Source organism: Balaenoptera ricei, chromosome 13, assembly GCF_028023285.1.
Source record: "Balaenoptera ricei isolate mBalRic1 chromosome 13, mBalRic1.hap2, whole genome shotgun sequence".
Lineage (NCBI taxonomy): Eukaryota > Metazoa > Chordata > Mammalia > Artiodactyla > Balaenopteridae > Balaenoptera > Balaenoptera ricei.
Window position 1 is genome coordinate 43,426,383 of NC_082651.1, and position 23,541 is coordinate 43,449,923.

Here is a 23,541-nt window from a genome sequence, read left to right on the forward strand (position 1 = left end):
GTGCATGATAACTTAATAGATCTTTACAATTATAATTTTTAAAAATATGAATGAACATAGGATTTCTATAAGTCTGGCCTTGTACTACCTTTTTTGGGAAAGTTCAAACTGCTGTTTCAGGTTGTTTTGGATTTTAGTTTTAAAATGTGATTTCCTTTTTTTTTGAAAGGTATGACTGAGAAAATTGCACCGTACTCATCATGGTGATCAGCATACACATTACGGTGGCTTTTTTGTCAAATATTAACTATGTGATATTTTTGTATGCTGAAATACTTTGACAAGACCAAATTCTTTATAGAAATAAAGATACCTTTTCAAATGAAATGAAAACTGGTCATTCCAGAGTTCTGCCCCACAGAATTAATCCCCTTAAGAATCAGTGGCATTATAGTGTAAGATAGTTAAGAAAAAAGAAAGTTCTTTCATAATTAAGCAACTTGAGTTTATATTTCTTTATATTTTGATTTTCATTTTTTATACATTTTAGCTATATCCAGTCTGGCCAAAGCACAATCATGGAAGACCTCAGACAATTTCCATGCTGCTATTCCTGAAATGTGGATTTCCTTTACCTGTGTTCTACTGCCTCTTTGCTCTTCTGGATCAGTTCTTGTTGTACAAGTCCCTTTATTTATAGTTTTGCTTTTCCAAATGATTGCCCCTTTCCTATGAATTCTCAAGAGTTGTTAACCTGTATTATGGTTATTTGTCCCTTACTAATCTGGTGAACAAGTGAGAAACCATTTGTCCTACGATGATTATACATATTTTTCGCCCATTTTTCTCTGTGATTAAATTATTTAGATTGTGAGTATTCTTCACATCATTGCCATTTATAAGTTATTTATTCCTAAAATATATTGATAGCATGGTCGTTGAAAGTATGAAAAATTATTTCATCTGTATAGTTTTGGAGGGTCCATATATTGCTTAAAATACTTAGTTCAGAAAATGTTTTCCTTTAAAAATAATGCTCAGTATATACGCCATAAACCCCAAATTTGTTGGTTAGTTTTGACGCATTAAATTTTAGTTGTTAAAATGTCAGTGATGGAAGGTAAGTGAACAGTCTTATAAACTTCTTTGAAAAAACTAAACATTTATTTTGACTTATTTGCTTCAGTCTTTTATACCTGCAAGAAATTTCGCTTTGAAAAAGTTTCACTGCCTTTGAATAATTTGAAGTGAAGATTCTTTCTTTTTTAAAGATGGACTGTAGCTTCACATTTTTGCACATCTTAGACATTATTATGAAAATTAAGATTTTTGTCATAGTTATGCCAATGTTGATTCTCTAGTTAGAATTTTCTATTAAATATTTGTTTATTTGCAGGTATATTTGCTTACTTAAACTACCATGTTCCTCGCACGAGACGAGAAATTTTGGAGACCCTAATCAAAGGCCTTCAGAGACTGGAGTACAGAGGATATGATTCTGCTGGTATTTCCTTTAAAAAAATATTATGGGTGTTGCATGGTTCTTCAATAAATAGAAAGGGTTTTTTGTTTGTTTTCGGTTACTAGATTCTTTATAATGTTCATTTTGTTGTTTCTGGTAAATCTAAAATCTGAAGAATTTTTGTCTTTTATCACGTTTAAAGGGTTTGTTCATGCAATTTCAGCAGCATTAGCATTTATGTAGAATATTGCTTCTTATGGGTATCTTCTTTTGCTAAGAATGTTGTTATAAAAACAAATCACATGGGGCATTTTCATTATAAAACAGAGTTCTTAAGGCTTTACTCTGTACATTTTTTTTTCTTTCCTGTAACTTTTAATTTCTTTTTCTCCGTGGATTCCATGCTTTTGGCATGTGAACTTGCCCAAGATTCTTCTATCTTAGATAAACAAAAAAGCAGATAAAAATAACTTTTTGTCAACTTTATGTTCTACTCCAGCTTCTTCCCTTAACTGTATCAGGGGTCCCCAAGACCATCCCCAGTTTCAGTGATTCCCTAGGAGGACTCAGCATATAGTTGTACTCATGGCTATGGTTTATTACAACAAAAGAATACAAAGCAAAATCAGCAAAGGGAAAAGGTGCATGGGGTGAAGTCTGGAGGAGAGCAGACATAAGCTTCAGGATTCTCTTCCTGTGCAGTCGTGCAGGATATGCTTAATTCCCCCAGTGAGTTGGACAAAATGTGTGAAATGTTGTATACCAGGGAATCTCATTAGTAACTCAGTGCCCAAGACTGTCACTGGGGGCTGGTCATGTAGATACCCTCTGCTTAACATGTGCCAAAATTCCAGGCTCCTAGAAGGGAAGCAGACATTCAGCACAAGCCACATTGTTTGCACCAACAGTGTAGGTGCAGTAAACCATACTTAATCAGTTACTGTGGTGGGAACCCTCCTGAAATCCAAGTTCACAGATGCCAGCCAATGGCCAACTTTGCAAGCAGGCCTTTCTAAGACAGCAGTCTTGGGCCTGCCATATTAACTCTTTTCTGTACACTCAACATTCCTGGTTGTAATGGACATTTATCTTCCATGACTCTTCCTCAGTTAATGGAAAGTCAATTCCTCAACTCCTTTGTTCTTAAAATTCTCTTTCCTCAGCTTGTCTGACAGCACATCTTCTCATTCTCTTCCTAACACGCTGATTATTTTCTGTCTGCTTTGGGAGCTTCTTTTCTCCCACCTGTTACTTATATTAATGTTCTTCAAGGTACTTTCATAGGCCCACTTTTCTTATTTTGTATTTTCGTGGGTGAGCTCTGACTTCATCAGCCTCCTGTATGTTTTTGTTTTTGTTTTTTTTAATCTTTATTTTGGCCGCGTTGGGTCTTTGTTGAGGAGTGTGGGCTCTTTGTTGCGGGCTTCTCTTTAGTTGCGGTGCATGGGTTTAGTTGCCCCGTGGCATGTGGGATATTAGTTCCCCGACCAGGGGTTGGAGCCACGTCCCCTACATTGGAAGGCGGATTCTTAACCACTGGACCACCAGGGAAGTCCCAACCTCCTGTAGGGTTGTGACTTACAATCCAGATGTATTTCCCGTGCTGCACACCTGTATTTCCAGCTGCCTCCTAGAAATTTCTCCCTGGATAAACCACGATATTACAGACTTTGCATGTGCAGAATTGAACTGCATACACTCCATTTCTCACCCCACTCTTCACTCTGTTCTTTCTGTGTTCTTTTATCAACAGTCAGTCATTCAGCAAGTCCTTTGAGCCTGGGAGGTGTCCCAGACGTCTCCTGCTTTCTCATGTTACCTGCAGTCAGTTCTGCTTCTCAGTATCACCCATCTCTTCATGACCGTTGTGTAGCTCAGGCCTTCCTCATTTTTGCTTTGCTGTAGGTGTAACTTCTGACAGCAGGTTTCTTCTTCCTGTTTCTCTCCTCCAATCTTTATACTGTTTCCAAAGGGAGTTTTCTGAACTCTTTCGCCATGTAATTTCTCTGCTTGAAACTACTCAGTGCTTTTCCAGTACCTTCAGAGTAACTTTTTCAAATTCCGTAGGAACTTTAGTAGAATCTTGAGAGATGTGTTCCCTGACATTCCCTCCTTACCCTGCTTCTGCAGTGGGTGCCCATCTTCTTCGTTTCTCCATTGTACTTCAGTTGCAACCTGTAGTACTTTTATTACAACCACATAACTTTTATTATATTAAAACCACACTGTATTGTAATTATTTTTTTCCTTGTCTGTCTTCTCAATAGACTATTGAGAAATTTAAGAACAGGAACTGAGTTTTCTTCATTTTTATCTCTAGCAGCTACCATGGTTGTTGACATATAATAGGTTTTCAGTAAATTTTGAATTGATAAGTAAGTGAACTAATTAGATGAAAAAAAAATTTTTTTCCTTAGAAGTTTTGCCTTACAGTGATAATCTAAGTAGTAGTCAGTTTCTAAATCTTGCTTTTCTACCTCTCGGTGATTTAGGTGTGGGGATTGATGGAGGCAATGACAAAGACTGGGAAGCCAATGCCTGCAAAATCCAGCTCATTAAGAAGAAAGGAAAAGTTAAGGCGCTGGATGAAGAAGTTCACAGTAATGTACTTAGTTTGGATTTTGAACCCCCCTCCTCTTTTCTTCCTTCTCCCTTCCCTACCAGATTACTTTTCCTCCCATATTTTGGGGCCCATTTTGAGAATAGTGATTCTTAAAGTTGAAGGGAGGGAAGAAGAGTAGTTTTGATACTATGTGTACTGGTTTTAATATCCCTTAGTTTCAAAAAATGATATTAACTAGGGAAGGAACTTAATTATGTACATTGTGTTCAGAGCAAGCTTAATATCCTAAAATGAAGTAGCCATCATTCCTGAGGAAGGGCCTTTCATAAGACAAAAGGTATTTTCAGTGGTGCCCTTATTCATGTGTCGTCACTTGGTGGTTGTCTTCACTTTGGACTAAACGCTGAGTTTGGATGTGTAGTCAGTCTGGATGTTGAACCTTTTAGTAGGTCTGATACAATCAGGTATCATATTTTTCCCTCATGATTTTCTTACTTCCCTGGCATAAAGTAGTTGCCAGAGGTACATGTTCCATTAAAAAGGGTATACTTTACAGTATTTAGTTCATTACATTATGTTTATACATTTTATTTTTTCACAGGAAACTTGAAAACAAAAACTTTGAAGTAGATAGATTGAAAAAACATTTTAAAAAATCCTCTAAAAAACCAGGAAACAGTAGGTTTTTTTATATACCTGCTCAAATGGATGCCATCGTTATCATTGTAAAGAAGTGCAGGTGGAAGAGGAGAACGATGGATTTAGTCATTTTTAATTTTCACATAAGCCAGACATTTAGCTTTGTGGTACAATTGATGCTTGAACAACACGTGTTTGAACTGCTCAGGTCCACTTATATGCGAATTTTTTTTCAATAGTAAATACTACATTATTACACCATCCACAGTCGGTTAAATCCATGGAGGTGGAACCTTGGACACAGAGGGCTGACTATAAGTTATGCTCGGATTTTCGACTGCTTGGTGGTCAGCACCCCTAACCCCCCGTGTTGTTCATGGGTCAACTGTACTTGCTTAACAAATTAAATCAGTACTTATTTTTTATGTATTGTGGGTAAGATTAGCTTGGGATAAAGCAGACACCCAAAAAACTACACTTCAAAAACTGTGGTTATAAATATTTGGTCTAATGTGTGTACTGCATCCTGTTTACCAGGCTGATTATAGTAGGTTCTACAGGAGAGAACAAACAAGATTGGTTTAAGATTCAGGGGAGAGCTAGTTCCCACAAGTTAGGAAGACTTGGGATACGTAAGGAATGGCTGCTGATTATATTTGGGCAGTGAAGGTGAGAAGGGAGGACCTTCTGAGTAGATTAGCTTGGAAAAAGATAAGAATAGGGAAGGCAAGTTTGATGGAATGGTAGGTAGTCCTTTTAATCTACTTTGTTGGTAGATGAGTGGGAGGCTAGAAAGGCAGATTGTGACCAGAATCACCATCTTTGAATGTTAACATATTGAAACATGCCTCCTCCTGCAGGAAAGTGACCCCTTTCCTGGAATGGGTCACTTGCAGACAGTGCTGGTCAGTTTGTAACTCATGTGATGAATCACTTGGAAGAGCAATCTGGCAGTGTCTAAATGGGAGATGCCTATACCTTGTGGCCAAGCACTTCCACTCTTGGGCAGGTACTCGAAAGAAACACTATGACAAGGAGACATGACAATAAGATGCATTGCAGCAAAGTTTAGAAGCAACCTAGAATAAGTTGTATGTGATAGTGAATGACCATGTGTAGCTTTTGAAAGACAGGTACTGGATCTGGTTCTGCATGTGGGGACATGCATAATTTCTGAGAACTTAATGTTGAGTGAAAAAAGCAACCTAGAGAAGGATATGCAAAGTATTGTACCATTTAAAAAAAAAGAACACTATAATTTATGGATATAGTAGCATAATAGAAATTTGAAGGCATAGGTGGGAAAGCTCTTGTGAATCCTCTGGGGAGGAAAGGGATGGAGCAGGGTAAAAAGGAGGCACCAACTGCATTTTTTTACATTTTCGGGTTTATTTATTTATTATTTATTTTTGGCTGCGTTGGGTCTTTGTTGCTGCGCGCGGGCTTTCTCTAGTTGCGAGGAGCGGGGGCTACCCTTGGCCGTGGTGCGCGGGCCTCCCACTGCAGCGGCTTCTCCTGTTGCGGAGCTCGGGCTCTAGGCGCGTGGGCTTCAGTAGTTGCAGCACGCGGGCTTCAGCAGTTAATGGCTTGCGGGCTCTAGAGCGCAGGCTCAGTAGTTGTGGCGCACAGGCTCAGTTGCTCCGCGGCATGTGGGATCTTCCCGGACCAGGGCTCGAACCCGTGTCCCCTGCATTGGCAGGTGGATTCTCAACCACTGTGCCACCAGGGAAGCCCACATTTCAGGGTTTAAAAAAGATCTAAAGCATAAATGGTTAGACATTAACATTTGTTAAGTCGGAGTGTGGTTATTTCGATGTTTGTGATGTTTATTTTATTATTCCCAGCAAGTTGTAGTGTTTAACCTCTTAAGACAAAAGGGAAGGAAGACATCTCAGAGAAGACCTTTAGATTGCTTTTTGATAGCTCCTGACTTTGATAATACTTGCTAACATTTATTGATTGCTTTCTGTGTCCCAGGCACTCTACTAAGTGCCTTCTGTATAGACCTCATCATAACCCATGAAGTAGGTGAAATTATCATCCTCATTTTGCAGATGAGAAAATTGAAGCTCAGAGGAGCAGGTACTGACATTAGATGGTGTCAGCAGTAAAAGCAGTGAAGTTTGGGGGCAGAGGAAAGGCAGAAGAGGACTGCTGTTCTAGGGCATGACAACAAGGAGAGATTTTTTAATATTTTATGTCTTAAAGATGTAAAGCACAAATGGTTATATGTTAACATTTGTTATCTGGGTGTAGGTATTTGAGTGTTTCATTATTACCAGCAAATTAAATATGTTTGAACTATTAAAAAAAAAAAAAAGATGACATCTGAGAATAGGTACACAGAGGGCAAGGAACCTTGGGAGTAATAAGGGTGGGGGGAAGACAGAAGATGCAAGAAAGGAAATTACTGAGGCGTTACAGCTCAGAAAGTCAAGGCATAGGTAGGGAGTTAGCCTTTATAAGAGTTAAAGGGAAAAGAAAAGCTAATTAAAACAGTTATGAGGTGAAGGGGAAACCTGAGTAAGGTAGATTGAGGGACTATATAGGTAGGATTGAGGCTTAAAAAGGGTATAAAAAATGTCATGAGCTGTTGGGGAATTGAATGAGTTCTCAGTTTAGTGAATAGGGAACATGGATACATGTTCCTTAAATGGCAACAGTTAAATAGATTTGATAATTACCCATGAACTTGAAATGGACTCAATTTACAGAATTTTGTGACTTTCTTCAGTGTTGCTTGGCAGCTTGCGGCGGGCGGGGGAGAGAAAACTGAGTGTAGCGTTGTCTAGACTTAAGGTTCAACAAGGGGCTTTAGAATGGAGTAACAGTGGATAGGAAGAGTCAGGACTGGAGCCCTGATTAATTTATAAAACATGCAATATTTCTTGCGGGGAATATGCGTATTGTCATAGCAATGATCTTTTTCTTATTAGTCATTAGATAATGTTCCTTTGGCAACAGTGAAATAGGTATGGTAATTACCGTGAATTTGAAGTGAGTTCATTTTATAGACTCTTGTTGCTTTCTCCAATGTACTTTCTCTTGCCAGCAAGTGGGGGCACATACTGCTTTTAATTATAGTTAACCCAAACAACTAGTCAAATGTTTTCACTGCTTGCATTGCCTGTTAAGTAGTAATAAATGGAAATCCTTACTTTTCTGGAGGCCATTTATCAGGTCGCCTTAATTTTTCAGAACACAGTTAAGCCAGAAAAGAATACATTGATGATTTTATCCATTGATTGAACTACCCAACAAAAGTTTGAGTATCTCTCCTATATAGCTTAGTGCTTACGATTCAAAGATAATAAGACAAGCTGCTACCTTTGTAGATCTTAAATTCTGGCAGAAGCCAGGTAGACAACATGTCATAAATGTTATAATAGTATGGCAGAGTATACATTGTGGTTTTAGTCTTAGGTTCTGGAGTCAAGCACTCTTGGGTTCAAATCCTGTCTCTGTTTCCTATTAGTTGTGACCTAGGGCAGGTTCTGTGACCTCGTGAAGCCTCAGTTTCTTTATCTATAAAATGGGGACAGTTGTACCTAACAGTACCTAATTGTATTGTGAGTGTTCAATAACAAAATGAATATTTATTGAGTACCTATTATATACCAGCCATTGTTCTAAGCCCTTAGGACAAAGAAAAGATAAGCAAACTCCCTGCCCAGATGGAGCTTACTGTCTAGTGAGAGGGCCAGATGACAAACAATAAATAATGTTAAGTAGTGATTAGTGCCATGAAGAAAAAGTATGGTAGAGATGACATTTGAGCAGAGATCACGTGATTGTCTGAAGAAGGGAATTCTAGGCAGAGGGAACACCAAGTGCATAGATTCAGTGTGGGTTTGGCCTGCTTATAGCTGGAAGTCAGTGGGGCTAGAGCTCAGTAAGTGAGGGAGAGAGTGGCAGGAGATGAGGCTAGAGAGGAGGCTGACGGCTAGGTCATGGAGGGTCTTCAGAATGATGGATTTTACTTTGTGTGTCGTGGGAAGCCACTGGAACATTTTGCATAGGGGACTGACGTGATCTAACTTCTGTTTTGAAAGGATCACTTTGGTTAGATTGTACAGAAGACTGGACACAGGGCAACCAGTTAGGATTCTGTTTAGTAGTCCATGTAGAGATGATGGCGGCTTAGGCCACAGTGATAGGGATAGAGTGGGGAGATGTCTATAGTACCTTGCACAGAGTAAGTTCTCCATAAATGTTAGCTGTTGTTATTTGTAAAAGGTGCATTGAAAGCTTCAAGGAGTGATTGGAGAGGGTTGGGAGAGAAGGATGGAAAGGTAGGTGGGGACCAGATGGTGAAGGGCCTTTGTATACCATGAAAAGGTGTTTCGGGCTTTATCTTGTGAGAAAATGGTTCTCTGGTTTTATGTTAGAATTTGAGAATCTTTTTTTAAATCCATGTGACCAGGTTTAGGATGATTCATATGGGTAGCTATGGATGCAAACCACATTTTAAGCAACTGGAAGTCTATTTAAGGATTTTAAGCATTGTTTCTTAATCAGATTTGTATTTTAGGATCACCTCTGTTTAGCCAGGATAAAATCTACAAAGACTATGTACTAAAATGCGTGGACTTTCCTGTTCACACTTCTGAGCATTTTGCTCTTAATTTAGACCTAATTCTGATAAGGTTTGTTATCTGGTTTCTTAGCCAAATGAAATTTCTATTTAGGAAATTAGAAGGAGACATTACTGGTAGATACTATACTAGAACTGTCTTTTTTTTTTTTTTCTTTTCCCTGGAGGAAGCGAGAAGAGAGAGTTCGTAAGGAGAAGGAATTAGAATAGCTGCTTTGCAAGACAGAGGAGCATCAGCCCATAACCTCATACTTTCATAGTGCTGCTTTGTTTTCAAGGACTATTTTTGATTATGCAAGCTCTTCATAATTGCAGTTTATGGTGTGAGATACGGTTACATGCACTGGGGACCAAAGAAATTGCAGTCATAATGTTGTGTGGCATTGAGAAAATGAATTTTTTTTACATGTCTAATTAAAATGATACTGATTTTTTTCAAGGGAAGGATTAAATACAGATTTTTAAAAATCACCTTAACTCTTTTTGACCATAAGTTTGAAAATTTTCAAGCCTCCAGAAAAGTTGAAAGAATAGTACATTAATCATCCATATACTTAATCTAGTTTTACCAGTTGTTAGCATTTTGTCACATTTGCTTTGTCTCTTTGTATACATTATTTTGGTTGTTATTGGAACCATTTGCCCTAAATATTTCAGCTGTATTAACTCCTGTTAAGTCTTTTAATTACTGTTTTGAATATGCCTGATCTTCAGTTTCAATAATTATATATTCCAGGTGAGCAGAACTGTAATAATTACATTTAACTTTAGCTTATAACATTATCTCTACAGCATGATTTAATATTGAAATTTTTTATTTTATCTTCCTCAGAACAACAAGATATGGATTTGGATATAGAATTTGATGTACACCTTGGAATAGCTCATACCCGTTGGGCAACACATGGCGAACCCAATCCTGTCAATAGCCATCCCCAGCGCTCTGATAAAAATAATGGTATGGACAGACTGTACATGCTCTGGAGTGTTTGTAGAGGGCCAATAATAGGAGAAGAATGAAAACTCTGTTTTCATTATTTTAATATGGAAAATTTCAAGCATATTCAGATGTAGAGAGTATACAGAACCTGATATATCCATCACCCAGCTTTAACATTTATCAATACATAATCAGTTATATTTTTCTGTACCCCACCCAGATTATTTTGGAAGCCAATAGATATCATATAGATAGATATATCACAGATAACTAGATATCATAGCATTTAATTAGTAATTATGTAAGTGTGTATCTCTAAAAGGTAAGGACTTAGTAGATTGATTTATCTCCTAAGTCTCCTAAGAGACTTTTCCTTTTCTCTCCTTTCTTCCTTGCAGTTTACTCTATTGTTTGTCCTGTAGAGTTTCCTACAGTCTAGATCTTGCTAATGGCATGCATCCTGTGGTGTCATTTAACATGATTCTCTGTCCCTTCTATTTGTTATAAATTGGTATGGTATTTGTTTGTACCTGTAGTGTTTGGATGTTTTTCTTTTTGTGTTAGGTCATTGATAATCATTGCCAATATTAATTATTTCTTTAGGGGTTATAAAATGGTGATAGTCTAATACAATCTTTCCTTCGTCATTTATTATCTAAAATACTTCTATAAAGAGAAACTTCTCCATATTAACCACTTGATTATCCTGATGTATAGATTGTATAGGAAAGGCAGGATAAATGTTTGATTTTTTTCCCCTTTATTTACCATTTTTCAAATGAAGCGGTTCTAATGTTCTAAGGTGAACAGAGTTCCTTTTTATTATTACTGTATTGTTATAAATTCATGGATTTAAAATATTTCATTTGTTTCAAAACACTGAAGTAATTATCTATATGGATGCACAAAACTTCCCATCTTTAGTCATTGGGAGTTTATTCAGGTTGACTCCTGAGTCCTTTTCATGTGACCCAAGTAGGCTCAGTAGTCTTTGTTATTTTCTGGTAGTTCAAGATGTTACAGGTTTATCTAATCCTGCCCCAAACCTGGAATCAGCCATTTCTCTAAGGAGTCCTAGTTCCTTTCAGTAGAAACGATAATTAAAGACTATAAACCTGGGTGCCATGGTGGCTGCAACATGGGGGGCCCGGAACAGATGCTGGAAGTAGCGGTGGGTACCACGGAGCCAAGGCTTGAGGGGGTGGGCGTGGCGGCCACCGAAACACAACACCCTCTGTTCTCTCCTCTTGTGGCGCCTCGTTGCTCCCCTCCATCAGCTGCCGTGAGCCAGCGCCTCCGCCCCAGGAAAAGAAGGAGTGGCGATGAAGAAGACCACCATCTTCCCCCCCCCAGACCAAAAGGAATAGTAGAAAGCCTGTCTTTCACGATTGCTGGGACACAGAGTCTTCAAGCAGTGATAGGGGTGGAAGCAGCAGCAGCGGCAGCAGCATTAATAGCCAGGGCCGGTGGGCCAGGAAGTGGCTTAAAGCACCTCGTCGCCGGGTCCAGCGCCAGCACCCGCCGCCCGTGCCAGGCGGTCTGCATTTGTGCCAAGGCCCTTGCTTGCACATCAGCCAGATCCTGAAGGAGGCCCACTTTCATAGCCGACAGCACCAAGGACGGCCTCCCACATGACGTGCTGGCAGTTTCTTGCCTTCTGTGAAGGGACAGTGCTGTGCAGATTTGATATTTCAACTTAACAGTGTTTTAAAAAGTTGCACAAAAAAATGCCTGTTGGCTTTTCAGTCGATATTTGAAATAACAGGTTAACAGGCAGTTGTTTACTTCTGGTTTTGCTGCACTATTGTGATTAAAAAGGGGTTTTGAAGCTGTTTTTTTATAGGATTCTTTGGAGGGTGGGTATCAAATCTGCATCAGGGTAACCGTAGGAGGATATCTCATCTGCATGTTGAATCCATAGTTTGTCCAATTCAGATTGATTTCTAGATCTGTCAATTAGAGATTCTACTTTATGTAAAAAGGCCTTTTAAAAATGCAGAATCTTCAAATTTTAAAATTCAATAAACTAGAGAAGAGTATCTAGTTTCCATGAAAAAACCGAAGTTTTTTTCCAAAATATAGAATGCTTGATTCAGTTTTGCCCTGAAATTAATTGCCATACCACCTCTTAGTATGTAGATGTCCTGTTGAAAGTACTTGCTCCTTTGTGCCAGGAGAACAATCAGATCCAAGTTACACTGTGTAAGTAAGCATCCTCCCTGATAACTGTCTTCTCTCTTTGTTATATATTTATATTTCCAGAGAGGTCTTTCAGACTCTTGGATGCTCAGATAACTTGTTACCATTACTCCTCCAAAGCCTATATCTCAGACTTAGAAAACATTGCTCAGTTATGAGTCAAGAAACATGTGACGACTTTTTGTCTTACAAACTTTTCCAGCAGTAGCTTACGTGATCTCATTGATAACTCCACCTCGTAGTGTCGAGAATTAAGGAGCAGGTGAAGGCTGACAAAGTGTAAGCTCTCTGAACTGATGTCTGAAGTGACAAGTATTTTGAAACTGTTGGAGAAGGATTTACTTTATGCTTAAAGTAACCCCCAACAGTAAGTAGGGGGCCACATTCCACCACTGAAACTGGAAAGACTGGTGTGGCTTAGAAATACATCAGCAGAGGCACCTCTAGAAGAAACAGCACAGTAGTATTTATTTAGAGATGGATTGTTCCCGTGTTATTTAGTCATGCTAGAGAGCCACCCAAGTTTGAATAACGAAGGCATAGATGAGTCTTCTGCCGCAGTGGCAAGCCGTGTGAACACGGAGCAAGGATGCATCAGGTCATCTTCTTGGGAGAGTGCGGGGAGGGACAACTTGCCATTCTATGTGGAGGAAAGTGCCTTAGAGTCTACTGCCTGCTCTCACCCTCCACTTCACTGGGAGTCCGCACAGCGCACACAGCAGGTCTGAGGAGCATGGATAGCTCTAGAAGGAACTTTCCTCTTTGTCAAGATTAGACAAGGACACGGGACAGGATGAGATTTTCTTATGTGACAGAACTAAAATTTGAAGATGAGGCCTATAGGAAGAGGGCAAACATATGTACCTCCTTTCCATGGTTTGTTCCTCTAAATGGGTAGAGTTGAAAGGTCAGTTACTTGAAGTAGAAATGTAGAGTTGTGAGGGAAAGTTTCAGCATAGGCCCATGCTTACGGAGGGGATGGTTTGTCCAAGAATTTTTTTTTTTACTACCATCTCCCAAGTTCTAAAACCAGATGTTTGATGAGGATTTTGGATCATAATAGGTTTTATGGCAGGGAATATGGAAAGGATACATTGCTAATATTTTATCCAACAAAAAGGCAAACAGCAACTAAATGCTGTAAGAAGACAAGCTCTCAGGCACACATGTACACAACACAATTCAGAAATACCCAGGAGGACTCCTGCAGGCTTAATGGATGGCAGCCTGCTGAAACAAAACGTGTATTAACAAGAACATGGGGCTTCCCTGGTGGCGCAGTGGTTGAGAATCTGCCTGCCAATGCAGGGGACACGGGTTCGAGCCCTGGTCTGGGAAGATCCCACATGCCGCGGAGCAACTAAGCCCGCGAGCCACAACTACTGAGCCTGCGCGTCTGGAGCCTGTGCTCCGCAACAAGAGAGGCCGCGGTAGTGAGAGGCCCGTGCATCGCGATGAAGAGTGGCCCCCGCTTGCCGCAACTAGAGAAAGCCCTCGCAGAGAAACGAAGACCCAACGCAGCCAAAATTAAATATAAAAATAAATTAATTAATTTAAAAAAAAGAAGTCTTTAAAAAAAAAAAAAAACAAGAACATGTAAAACTCAAGAAAGCACGTTCCTTTTATTTCCCACCCAGCTGAAAGAAATGGAAGATGAAACCATCACTGAAACAAAACAGTTTTTTCCCAAATAAGTACAGTTATAGTGCTGGGCTAGCAATTAACTCTTTTACCCTGTTGAACACAAGAATAATCTCCATCCCCTCCTGCATATTTTCTACGGCCTTGGCAGCTTCAGATACATTTCTGTTATGAGGCTACTTGATAGTAAATGGTCATCTTTTAAAACTTCTGTTAGCTCAAGCTAGTAACACCATGTACTTCTATATTGTGCTGCCAAAAAAAAAAAAAGACTATAAACCAGGTCTTAGAAGTGCTCATTGTACCTAGGCCTTTTCAGTGGGCAGAGCTAGGAAATATATATACCTCTGTGTATGTGCATGTATAAATTTAAAGAGAAAACACAACATAATTTTACACTAACACCTTCAATTCAAATCCAGGTCTGTAAGGTTTTTACTTAACCTCATTGATTTATGTATTTCTTTTCAGTCACACTTAAAAACTTAGTTCTTAACACCAGCAACATACTTATTTGATCTATCAGATGATACATGTACAATGGAATCATAATGTCAACACTACCATAACAGTATGTTGACTGTTTTTTGTTTATTTTTTTTTGTCCTTAGGGTATATCTCTCTAGGGATGTATAATCAAATTACTATGTTTTGGAGTCACTTGGAATAATCCTTCTGTATGTAATTGTTCTACTAGCTGGGTATAGCATTATGTTAATATATTTTATTTTGAGTTTTAGGAATTGATATTCTTTAAAAAATAATTTTTATTTAAAACTATCTAAAATATTTGCATAGTTCTGAGGTCATACCTATAAAAAAGGCATACTAAAATAAGTCTAGCTTCTATCTTATTTCCTCTTCCTTATTCCATCTCTTCCTGTATATAAACATTTAACAAAATTTTTGAGTCTATTCTTCCATAATTTTAAAAAATAAGTGAATATATACATAAGCGTATATATGTATGTATGTGTGTATATATATCCCTTTGAGGTAAGATTTTGTAGTTTAATTCAGTAGCTACCTTTTTAGGTTTTTCATGCTTCACATAATTATTGGATTAGAATGTTAACTACTCAAACTTTTAATACTGACAAGGTCTTTATAAAAGATTTCTGAAAAACTATATGTTACATTTTGAGAATTTGGCTTTAAGGCTTTATATCAGCTATTTATGATTCTCTGTGTTCTAGCATTAAAATTTTAAGATTTATTTTTGTAGTATCATTTTGTGGTATCTTTTCTTTCTTAGAAATCTCGTGAAGTGTTTAACGTTTGGTTTGTAATGAACGTGTTCAGTTCAAGCTCATTTAATGTCAGATCTTTAAGTATATTAAAAAATTTTTGATAATTTGATATAAAATTGAATTTAGTGGTAATTTCTCTCCTGATTTATGTGAACTTTAAATAAGAAATCCACATTAGTTGCCTTTACTTTACATACACTGTCAGTGGCTACAAATAATATTGTCAACTCCTGATTGCACATTCTTACGTTTTTGAAAGTTATTTAATCAAAAAAAGATGAAAACTATCCCACTGTCATCTGTATTTGATCTTGAAATGCTGCTTTAATTTTAGTTTATCTGACATTCTGGGAATTTTCTGGACCTCAGATAAGTAAATTAAACTACAGAACTGAGTAACTGTCCGTTTTTTCTCAATTCTTTAACTTAGGTTTTAAACTCATTTAGTGTAAATTGGATGAAGCCTTTCTCTTTAAACTTAGGAATGTTGTATGCATAAGAATGAATGAACAAAGAAGTGAGAATAATAGTTATTTAGTTCAACCCTTTCATTTTGCAAATGAGGAAACTGGCCCAGGGAACCTGCTTCTTTTACATGGTGGCACTGGACTGGTAGTTTAGCCACAACTGAAGTTGATGTCTCTAGACTCCAGTTTATTATATTAACCCACTATACCCACCTCTTAGCACTGTGTGCTTCTACATGTGAACTGTGCTGCTGATCTACCTGAGGATAATCTGATGATGAAAAGTGGATAATACTTGATTACACCTGAAAGTATAGCATGTAACAAATTTTTTGACTTGAGAAAAATCTCTTAATAGTAATGGCAATTTATAGTGTTTATTAGACCTATAATTTTTTGGTCATCAATACTTTTATCTCTTTTAGAATTTATTGTTATTCACAATGGAATCATCACCAACTACAAAGACTTGAAAAAGTTTTTGGTAAGTAAAGTGGCCTAAAAAGACTACCAGTCTTTGAAGAATACTTCTAATGAGAGGATTGAGGTTGTTTGTTGGGATGTACAGTAAATCCTATCTTGATGTGATCAAATAATTCCTAAGACAGTTACAAGGATATGGTGGTTTATTGGACTTTTCTTTGTTGACAGTAGAACTTTTTTGTTTCTTATATGAAAAGAAAATAATTATTTGGCTTGATTATAAATGACCCAAAAGCTTAAATAAAATTGGAATTTGGGGGGATGTCTTTGCATTGTGAGAGACCGTGTCATTTTTAAAAGATTCTAGGGTGTTAGAAGACTCAAGACAGATTGAATGAAGGCTCCATGCCCTAAATAGCTGTGTACTGTGTAGTAATGGTAATGATGATGACTTCATGAGTGACTTCTCAGAGCTGTCCAGTTCAGCATTCTGCAGTGATGGAAACTTTCTATACATGTATTGTCCCAATATGGTAGCCACTGTCCACATGTGGCTGTTGAGGTAGGATGAGTGAGGAACTAAATTTGAAATTTTATTTCACTTTAAATTTAAATAGCCACATATAGCTAATGGCCATTGTATTGGACAGTGAAATATCATCATTAAAGAAAGAATCATGGGCTTCCCTGGTGGCAAAGTAGTTAAGAATCCGCCTGCCAATGCAGGGGACATGGGTTCGAGCCCTGGTCTGGGAAGATCCCACATGCCGCAGAGCAGCTAAGCCTGTGCGCCACAACTACTGAGCCTGTGCTCTAGAGCCTGTGAGCCACAACTACTGAGCCCGTGTGCCACAACTACTGAAGCCCACGCGCCTAGAGCCCACGCTCCACAACAAGAGAAGCCACCGCAAGGAGAAGCCCGTGCTCCGCAACAAGAGAAGCCGCCACAATGAGAAGCCCGTACATCGCAACAAAGGGTAGCCCCCACTCGACCCAACTAAAGAAAGCCCGTGCAGCAACAACGAAGGCCCAACACAGCCAAAAATAAATAAATTTATTTAAAAAAAAGAAGGAATAATTCATAATGGAATTAGTGGTTTGTGAATGTTATATATTTCATTATATTTTAATTATTTTAAAATGTATTTAATTCATATATGACATATAGATTTATATAATTATAAGTATGTTTGGTCACAGAGAATACCTCACTATTTTGGGTTCACCGTAATTAGATGGTGACCTTAATTTTAAAGAGTGGGTAATCAGGGTGTGGTGGTCAAAAAAAGACTAGAAGTTGAATAATGAGATTTTTGAGGAAAAATTGTGTAGAAAGGATTTAGATATTATGAATATTTCCTTGAATGGGTCAAAATTTTTTCCTTTCTAATTACAGGAAAGCAAAGGCTATGACTTTGAATCTGAAACAGACACAGAGACAATTGCCAAGCTTGTTAAGTACATGTATGACAATCGGGAAAGTCAAGATATAAGTTTTACTACCTTGGTGGAGAGAGTCATCCAACAATTGGTATTAAACCACACTTTTAAAGATAATTATTGCCAACACTAATCACAATAAACGCTTAAAAATAACTTCGATAAGTAGGAATTATGCTAATTTCTTAAGTATATTTTGCTTTTATTTCCCATGTATATAACTATTCAACTTGAATAATTTTGAGAGACTGTTGTTTTAATGATTTTACTTCTTTCACTGTAGTTTAGTGTCATGGGAACTAAAAATAATCCAAAAGCAGTTTGTCCAAAGACTATGCATACACACACACAAACCCCCCATACACACCACACACAAACATGTACACAGTACACACAGCTGGGGATTCATCACTTTCATGCTTCCTGCTCATTCAAGTGTTCCTCTAGTCAATAACTTAGCAAAGGGTAGCTTCGGTGAAATACACACTCTTTATTCTGGGATAATGTCTGCATGTCTCTAAGCCAGTAGTCAACTCATTTTTCCTTATGGGGACTTTTCCTTGGCCCTGTACCTCTACAGAAAATTATTTCCCAACCCGAGAGAAAAGTGGTGTTTTTGATCTCATCCCAGTTGTCCTAATTAAAGATTAAAGATATCGAAGATACACAAAGGTCCAAATACATAGTGACTTCCACCCCCGCCCCAATCCCACTCATAACTGGCTTTCCCATTTAAAAGCCCTATACTTCTCTATGAAGGTCCAACCCTTACCTCCCATCTCCACCCAAATCTTATGATGTCTGCTGCAAAAGGAGTCAGGAAGGTAGAGAAGATAGAGAACTGTTCCTTCTCTTTACTCAAGGCAGAGTAGTGTGCCTTCCCAGCCTTTTCTTGTTTCTACTCATATAACCCAGTTTTTTCTGTTCCTTCTCCTACCTTATGTTCCTCCTTTATTCATTCTTGATTTCCTTAGGCCCTGTCCCTGAGGAGTTTGGGTTGAGGGGGCAGTATGGTGTGCATGTTAATAATTGTGATTGTGTATATTTATGTCTCCAATATCAAGGACAAAAAGAATGGAAGTTAACAGTGGTATAAAATTACTGGGCCAGAGAATGGGTTTTGGATATGGAGCTTGGGATCTTTTCTGATTCTGCCCTTCCCTTACTAATGCATAGTATGGGAGATATGATGTACCTATTGAGAAGTATTGGTAGCGTGTACAAAGGTGTCTTTTAAAATGGTCTGTTTAGGAGCTATTATCTACTGAGCCTATTTCAAGAGTGGACTTGGTTAAAAAGTGGATCGTGGATTCATCAAAGCTCAGGAGTAAGTGTCTACCTAAAATTTAGACTCATTTATAAACTAGTGCAAAAGAGTAGCTGTGTGAACAAAACATTTCTGTGCTGAAGCCAGTATATTTTAGGCATTTCACACTTGATAATTGATTATAATTTATATTGCTAATACATTTTTTTTCCCTCTATAGGAAGGTGCTTTTGCACTTGTATTTAAAAGTGTTCATTTTCCTGGCCAAGCAGTAGGCACAAGGTATATATAAATTTAATAATGACTAATAATTATATGTATTTTGAAACTTTAGAATTATAAGCTTATTCCCTGTACACTATGAATGGCCCTTCACCATAACGGCTCTGTCCTTTTTTAGAGATATCTGTGTGAGTCATCCCTTGGTATCCATGGGGGATTGGTTCCAGGAACTCCCGTGAATACCAAAATCCATGGATGTGCAAGTCCCCTATATAAAATGGTGTAGTGTTTGCGTATAACCTAGATACATACTCCTGTACACTTTAAATCATCTCTAGATTACTTACATACCCTAATGTAATGTAAATGTTACATACATAGTTGTAAATACAACGCAAATGCTAGTGTGTAAATAGTTGCCAGTGTGTGGCAAATTCAAGTTTTGCTTTTTGGAACTTTCTGGAATTTTTTTTCCCCGAATATTTTCAGTCTGCAGTTGATTGAATCTGCAGATGTGGAACCCATGCATATGGGAGGTCGGCTGTATTAATTTTCATATGCCCTTCTTGTCTGTTGTTTTACCACTATTCCGTGTAACAGAATCCCTTGACAAAGCAAAAACATTTTGGCATTTATAATTGGCCTTTTGTTTGTAGTGGGGCACCATTGTTACTTTGTGAATTTGGATGTTGAATATTTTGTAAAATATCCATATTTTTCAGAACTATATATTCTAGACAGAGTCCTAGATAATTGTACCATTACTACTTTTGCTGGGATATTCAAGCCTAATCATGAAGTCCTTTTTAGAACAGTGTGGAACCCTAAGAGTTGGTAAGAGAGAGCTGTCTTTAAAATGAAGTCAAGGGGACTAATGTTCATATATTGTTCACACATCAAAAGAGAGGTTCCATTTTACATTAAAAAGGAGAAAGCTTTCTAATGCATCATTATAGAACAGGGGTCTGCAAACTTTTTCTGTAACAGGCCAGATAGTAAATATTTTAGGCTTTCTGGGCCATGTTGCCTCTGTGGCAACCACTTAGTTTTGGTGTCGTAGTGTGAAAGCAGTTGTAGAAAATGTGTAGAGGAAAGGGCATGGCTGTGTTCCAGTAAAAATAGACAAACCTGGCCTGTGGGTCATAGTTGGCTGACTTCTGAATATTTTTTAAAAACTCTGTTTATGTTGTTCTTTTGTTATATCTGAAGTTGAACTTGGAGAGAGAGTTTAAACATTAGTGCATTACTTATAAAAATGGTTTAATTCTGTTTAATTTTGTACTAACAGAAGAGGTAGCCCTCTGTTGATTGGTGTACGAAGTGAACATAAACTATCTACTGATCATATTCCAATCCTCTACAGAACAGGTAAAAACTATTCCTACATCATGCCATGGGAAAAATGTATAAATTGAGTGCAGTAGTTATAAAGGATTGTTTTCCTTAAATTGATTAAATGCCCCTTTGGTCAGATCCACTTATATATATAGTTCTGTCTAGATATGAAAAGAATTTGTTTTTGTGATTTCTCTGACGAGTAGAATTTTTTTCTGTTGTATATCCTTAGCTAGGACTCAGATTGGATCAAAATTCACATGGTGGGGATCACAGGGAGAAAGAGGTGGGAAATGCACTCTGCATGGATGGGGAGGAATCTTATCCTCTTTTGTTCATTCTTTACTAATTCTTTGTTCTTGGAGTGAGTGAATGTGCTGGGCCTCTAAAAATAGGCTTATTTTATGGGGAAACATATTTTGACATTATTTTTCTAATTTGTGGAGTGTACTTTGTCTGTCTGCTTTTGGCATTTAGAAAACTGCTTTTAATAATTTGTTTCTTTAAGATCTCTGAGATTTGAGGAAATAGTTGAAATTTTAAAGTTTTTTCCTTTGTTTTAAATTAAAATCATGTAGGATACATTATTATAAATAAGATGCTGAGATTAGGAAAAGAGCATTGTGTTTGCGTGCTAGGCTATTGTAGATTGACCTCTGTGGTAGTTATTTGAATAATTTAGCCTAATTTTTAACTGAAATATGTTCAAATGGATTTTGTTTTATGCATGACATTTTACGTTTATATTTTTACATTTGATACCTTGACTGGCTTTGTTTGAATTTGGAGTTTTTTTAAAATTTACATTTGAAGTTTATCTTTTTAGCTGTACAAACTGGATCATTTTATTGATATAATTAGACAAAAAATGGTGTGTTATTTTTGTTTACTTTTTTACTAAAAGCTCTCTCTGTAAAAGACACAGGGAATGGTAAATTCAGGAAATTGAAACCCATATTATTAATGCATAATTCTTGGTTTTTTGAAAAAGATTTAGCAAAGTACTCTAAACCTATTCATCTTTAGATAGTGGCTGCTTTCACTGTTTTACCTAGAGCAGAAAGTTATTTCCTTAAATAACCTTCAGTCCTGAGATGTTAGAACTTATTTTCCTCCTCCCCTCCCTCTCTTTTCAGAAAAAAAAATAGCTTACCAGTATAAATTTTGGATCCAGAGTTCCAGATTTCTGTTAATAATTCTGCTTGTGTATATATTACTTATGTGATGTGTTACCTTGTACAGTGTCTTAGGCTGCTTTTAGAAGCAATGGAAAAACATTGGCTAAGGTCTTAAGAAGTTGGAAGAAAAATTTATCGTGAGACATCTTTTTGAGATGAGGGGTTGTGTTTTAGTAACCCTGATTTCTCTAGCTCCTAGTAGGTAGATAATGTATGGCTCAGCAGAGTTTAGTTTAAAAAGTACAGCCTCTTATTGAAGAGGCTGTATAAAGGGGAAAACACTGGACTGGCTTTCAAACATTTGCTATTTTCTCCAGGTATAACTACTGACCAAATAAAGCAGGATGATAATAATCATTTTCACTTAAGTCAAATCAGAGGAGATAAACAATAGATGGGAAGACATTTTACAGATTGTAACAGTCATATAGATGTCAAGTGGTAATATTCTTTTCATTTAAATAGGCAGTGATACCTTCAATTCTTCTGAATATTGTATTTAAATATACCCTGTTACTTGAAGAAGGAAATAACCAATATTTGTAGAAAGAATATGGTGAAACTCAACCCCAGTAGGACATTTTATAACCAAAGCTAGTTGTATTTAAAAATTTTAAAATGTAGGTGCTGGCCTATCCCTTTGCCTATTTTTTAATTCACCTTTTTACATACAGTAAAGTTCACTCTTTTTGATGTACAATTTCATGAGTTCTGTCAAGCGCATAGAGTTGTATAATCACCTCCACAATCAAGATAAAGAATAATTTATCCCCTAAAAATTTCCCTCAGCTGACCCTCTGTAGTCAACCCTTGTCCCCATACCCAGCCCCTGGCAAACACTGATCTGTTTTATCTTTTTATAGTGTTATCTTCTCTGGGATGTCATCTTATACTTGTTTTTTAAAGTGTGGTATCTTTCCTGCTATTGAATTTGGGTGGAAAGAGCTATTTTGCTTCCATGCCTAAAACACACCAAATAATCATGAGTTGTGGAGAACTTTGAATGTATGTTACTGAGAACAATTACTATCAAGTTTTTATAGACATGCATTTTAGAGGATGGACACAATATGAGTTTTTACAAGTATATTTATGGTATCCTCTGGCCATTGTATCCATTGGTTACAAGGTCTACTATGTCCTGATCTTAGAGAAAGGTGCTTTTTTGTCTCTGTGACATTTATATAGCCTTCAATTAATAGTATTTTCTGTATTTGGCAAATTTGTCAAACTTCATTATGCCTTCTAGTTTTGACTTTAGTTGTGAATAAGCAGAGAGGAAAAAAATTCTTCATCAATAGCTTGACAAATTAAGTAGAAATGCCAGAATTCTGAAGTGCTAGAATGAAAAGATATTATCATTGCAAAAGGACTATACTTTATCCTGACATGAAAGTAATGTAAGAAAATCCAATTTTAAGAAAGGAGAGGTTCTGGGTTTATAGTTCCAGTCCTTAGCAGTAAGCTGCCATGTATGATATACCACGGTTAGAGAGTTATAGGTATCTTTGTTTTGTTTCTCGATCGGAATTAGTGTAGCCTGAACTTTGACTTGTTATGCTGACTTACTGTTAAAATCTAGAGAAGTTTTGTTAGGAGATAATAAAAATATGCCACTAGGCTTCATTTTATTTTTCATTGCACAATTTTGATATTTTTAATGTAATTTTAATGATAAGTTTAAGTATACAAACTTATATGTATTAATTTCATTAAGTTTTGTATGAAGTTAAATTAAAATTAGGCTATACATACATTAAAAAAAGACTTAGTGACATTAATTATTTACCTTTTACTTGGAAAAGAAATATCACATTAAAGAACGTATAACACACCGCTGTATCTGTCACGCTCTCTTTAATAGTTGCTCTTTCACTTTATGCCCGTTGTTCTTGTTGGCTTATTGCATGGAAGTAGGGTGATCTACCTGGCATTGAAAAGTTGCTGGAATTATCTTGCATTGCTATGGTTTTTTGTTGAT

The 23,541-nt window shown here is 37.2% G+C and overlaps 1 protein-coding gene and 1 pseudogene across 4 annotated transcripts in view; both read left to right on the plus strand.

The window, feature by feature from the left end:
* GFPT1 (glutamine--fructose-6-phosphate transaminase 1) overlaps nucleotides 1–23,541 on the plus strand; it is a 71,817-nt gene that overhangs the window by 11,792 nt on the left and 36,484 nt on the right. For 2 of the 4 annotated variants that reach the window (XM_059943147.1, XM_059943149.1), the window contains exons 2-9: nucleotides 1,337–1,444; nucleotides 3,895–4,002; nucleotides 10,031–10,156; nucleotides 16,121–16,179; nucleotides 17,515–17,649; nucleotides 19,046–19,107; nucleotides 20,336–20,415; nucleotides 20,615–20,668. In XM_059943147.1, coding sequence (XP_059799130.1) covers nucleotides 1,337–1,444; nucleotides 3,895–4,002; nucleotides 10,031–10,156; nucleotides 16,121–16,179; nucleotides 17,515–17,649; nucleotides 19,046–19,107; nucleotides 20,336–20,415; nucleotides 20,615–20,668 — 732 coding nt within the window. The remainder of the gene's footprint in view (nucleotides 1–1,336; nucleotides 1,445–3,894; nucleotides 4,003–10,030; nucleotides 10,157–16,120; nucleotides 16,180–17,514; nucleotides 17,650–19,045; nucleotides 19,108–20,335; nucleotides 20,416–20,614; nucleotides 20,669–23,541) is intronic. The other 2 variants (XM_059943148.1, XM_059943150.1) reach the window with 1 other exon arrangement.
* LOC132376949 (protein FAM104A-like) lies at nucleotides 11,120–12,160 on the plus strand (annotated as a pseudogene).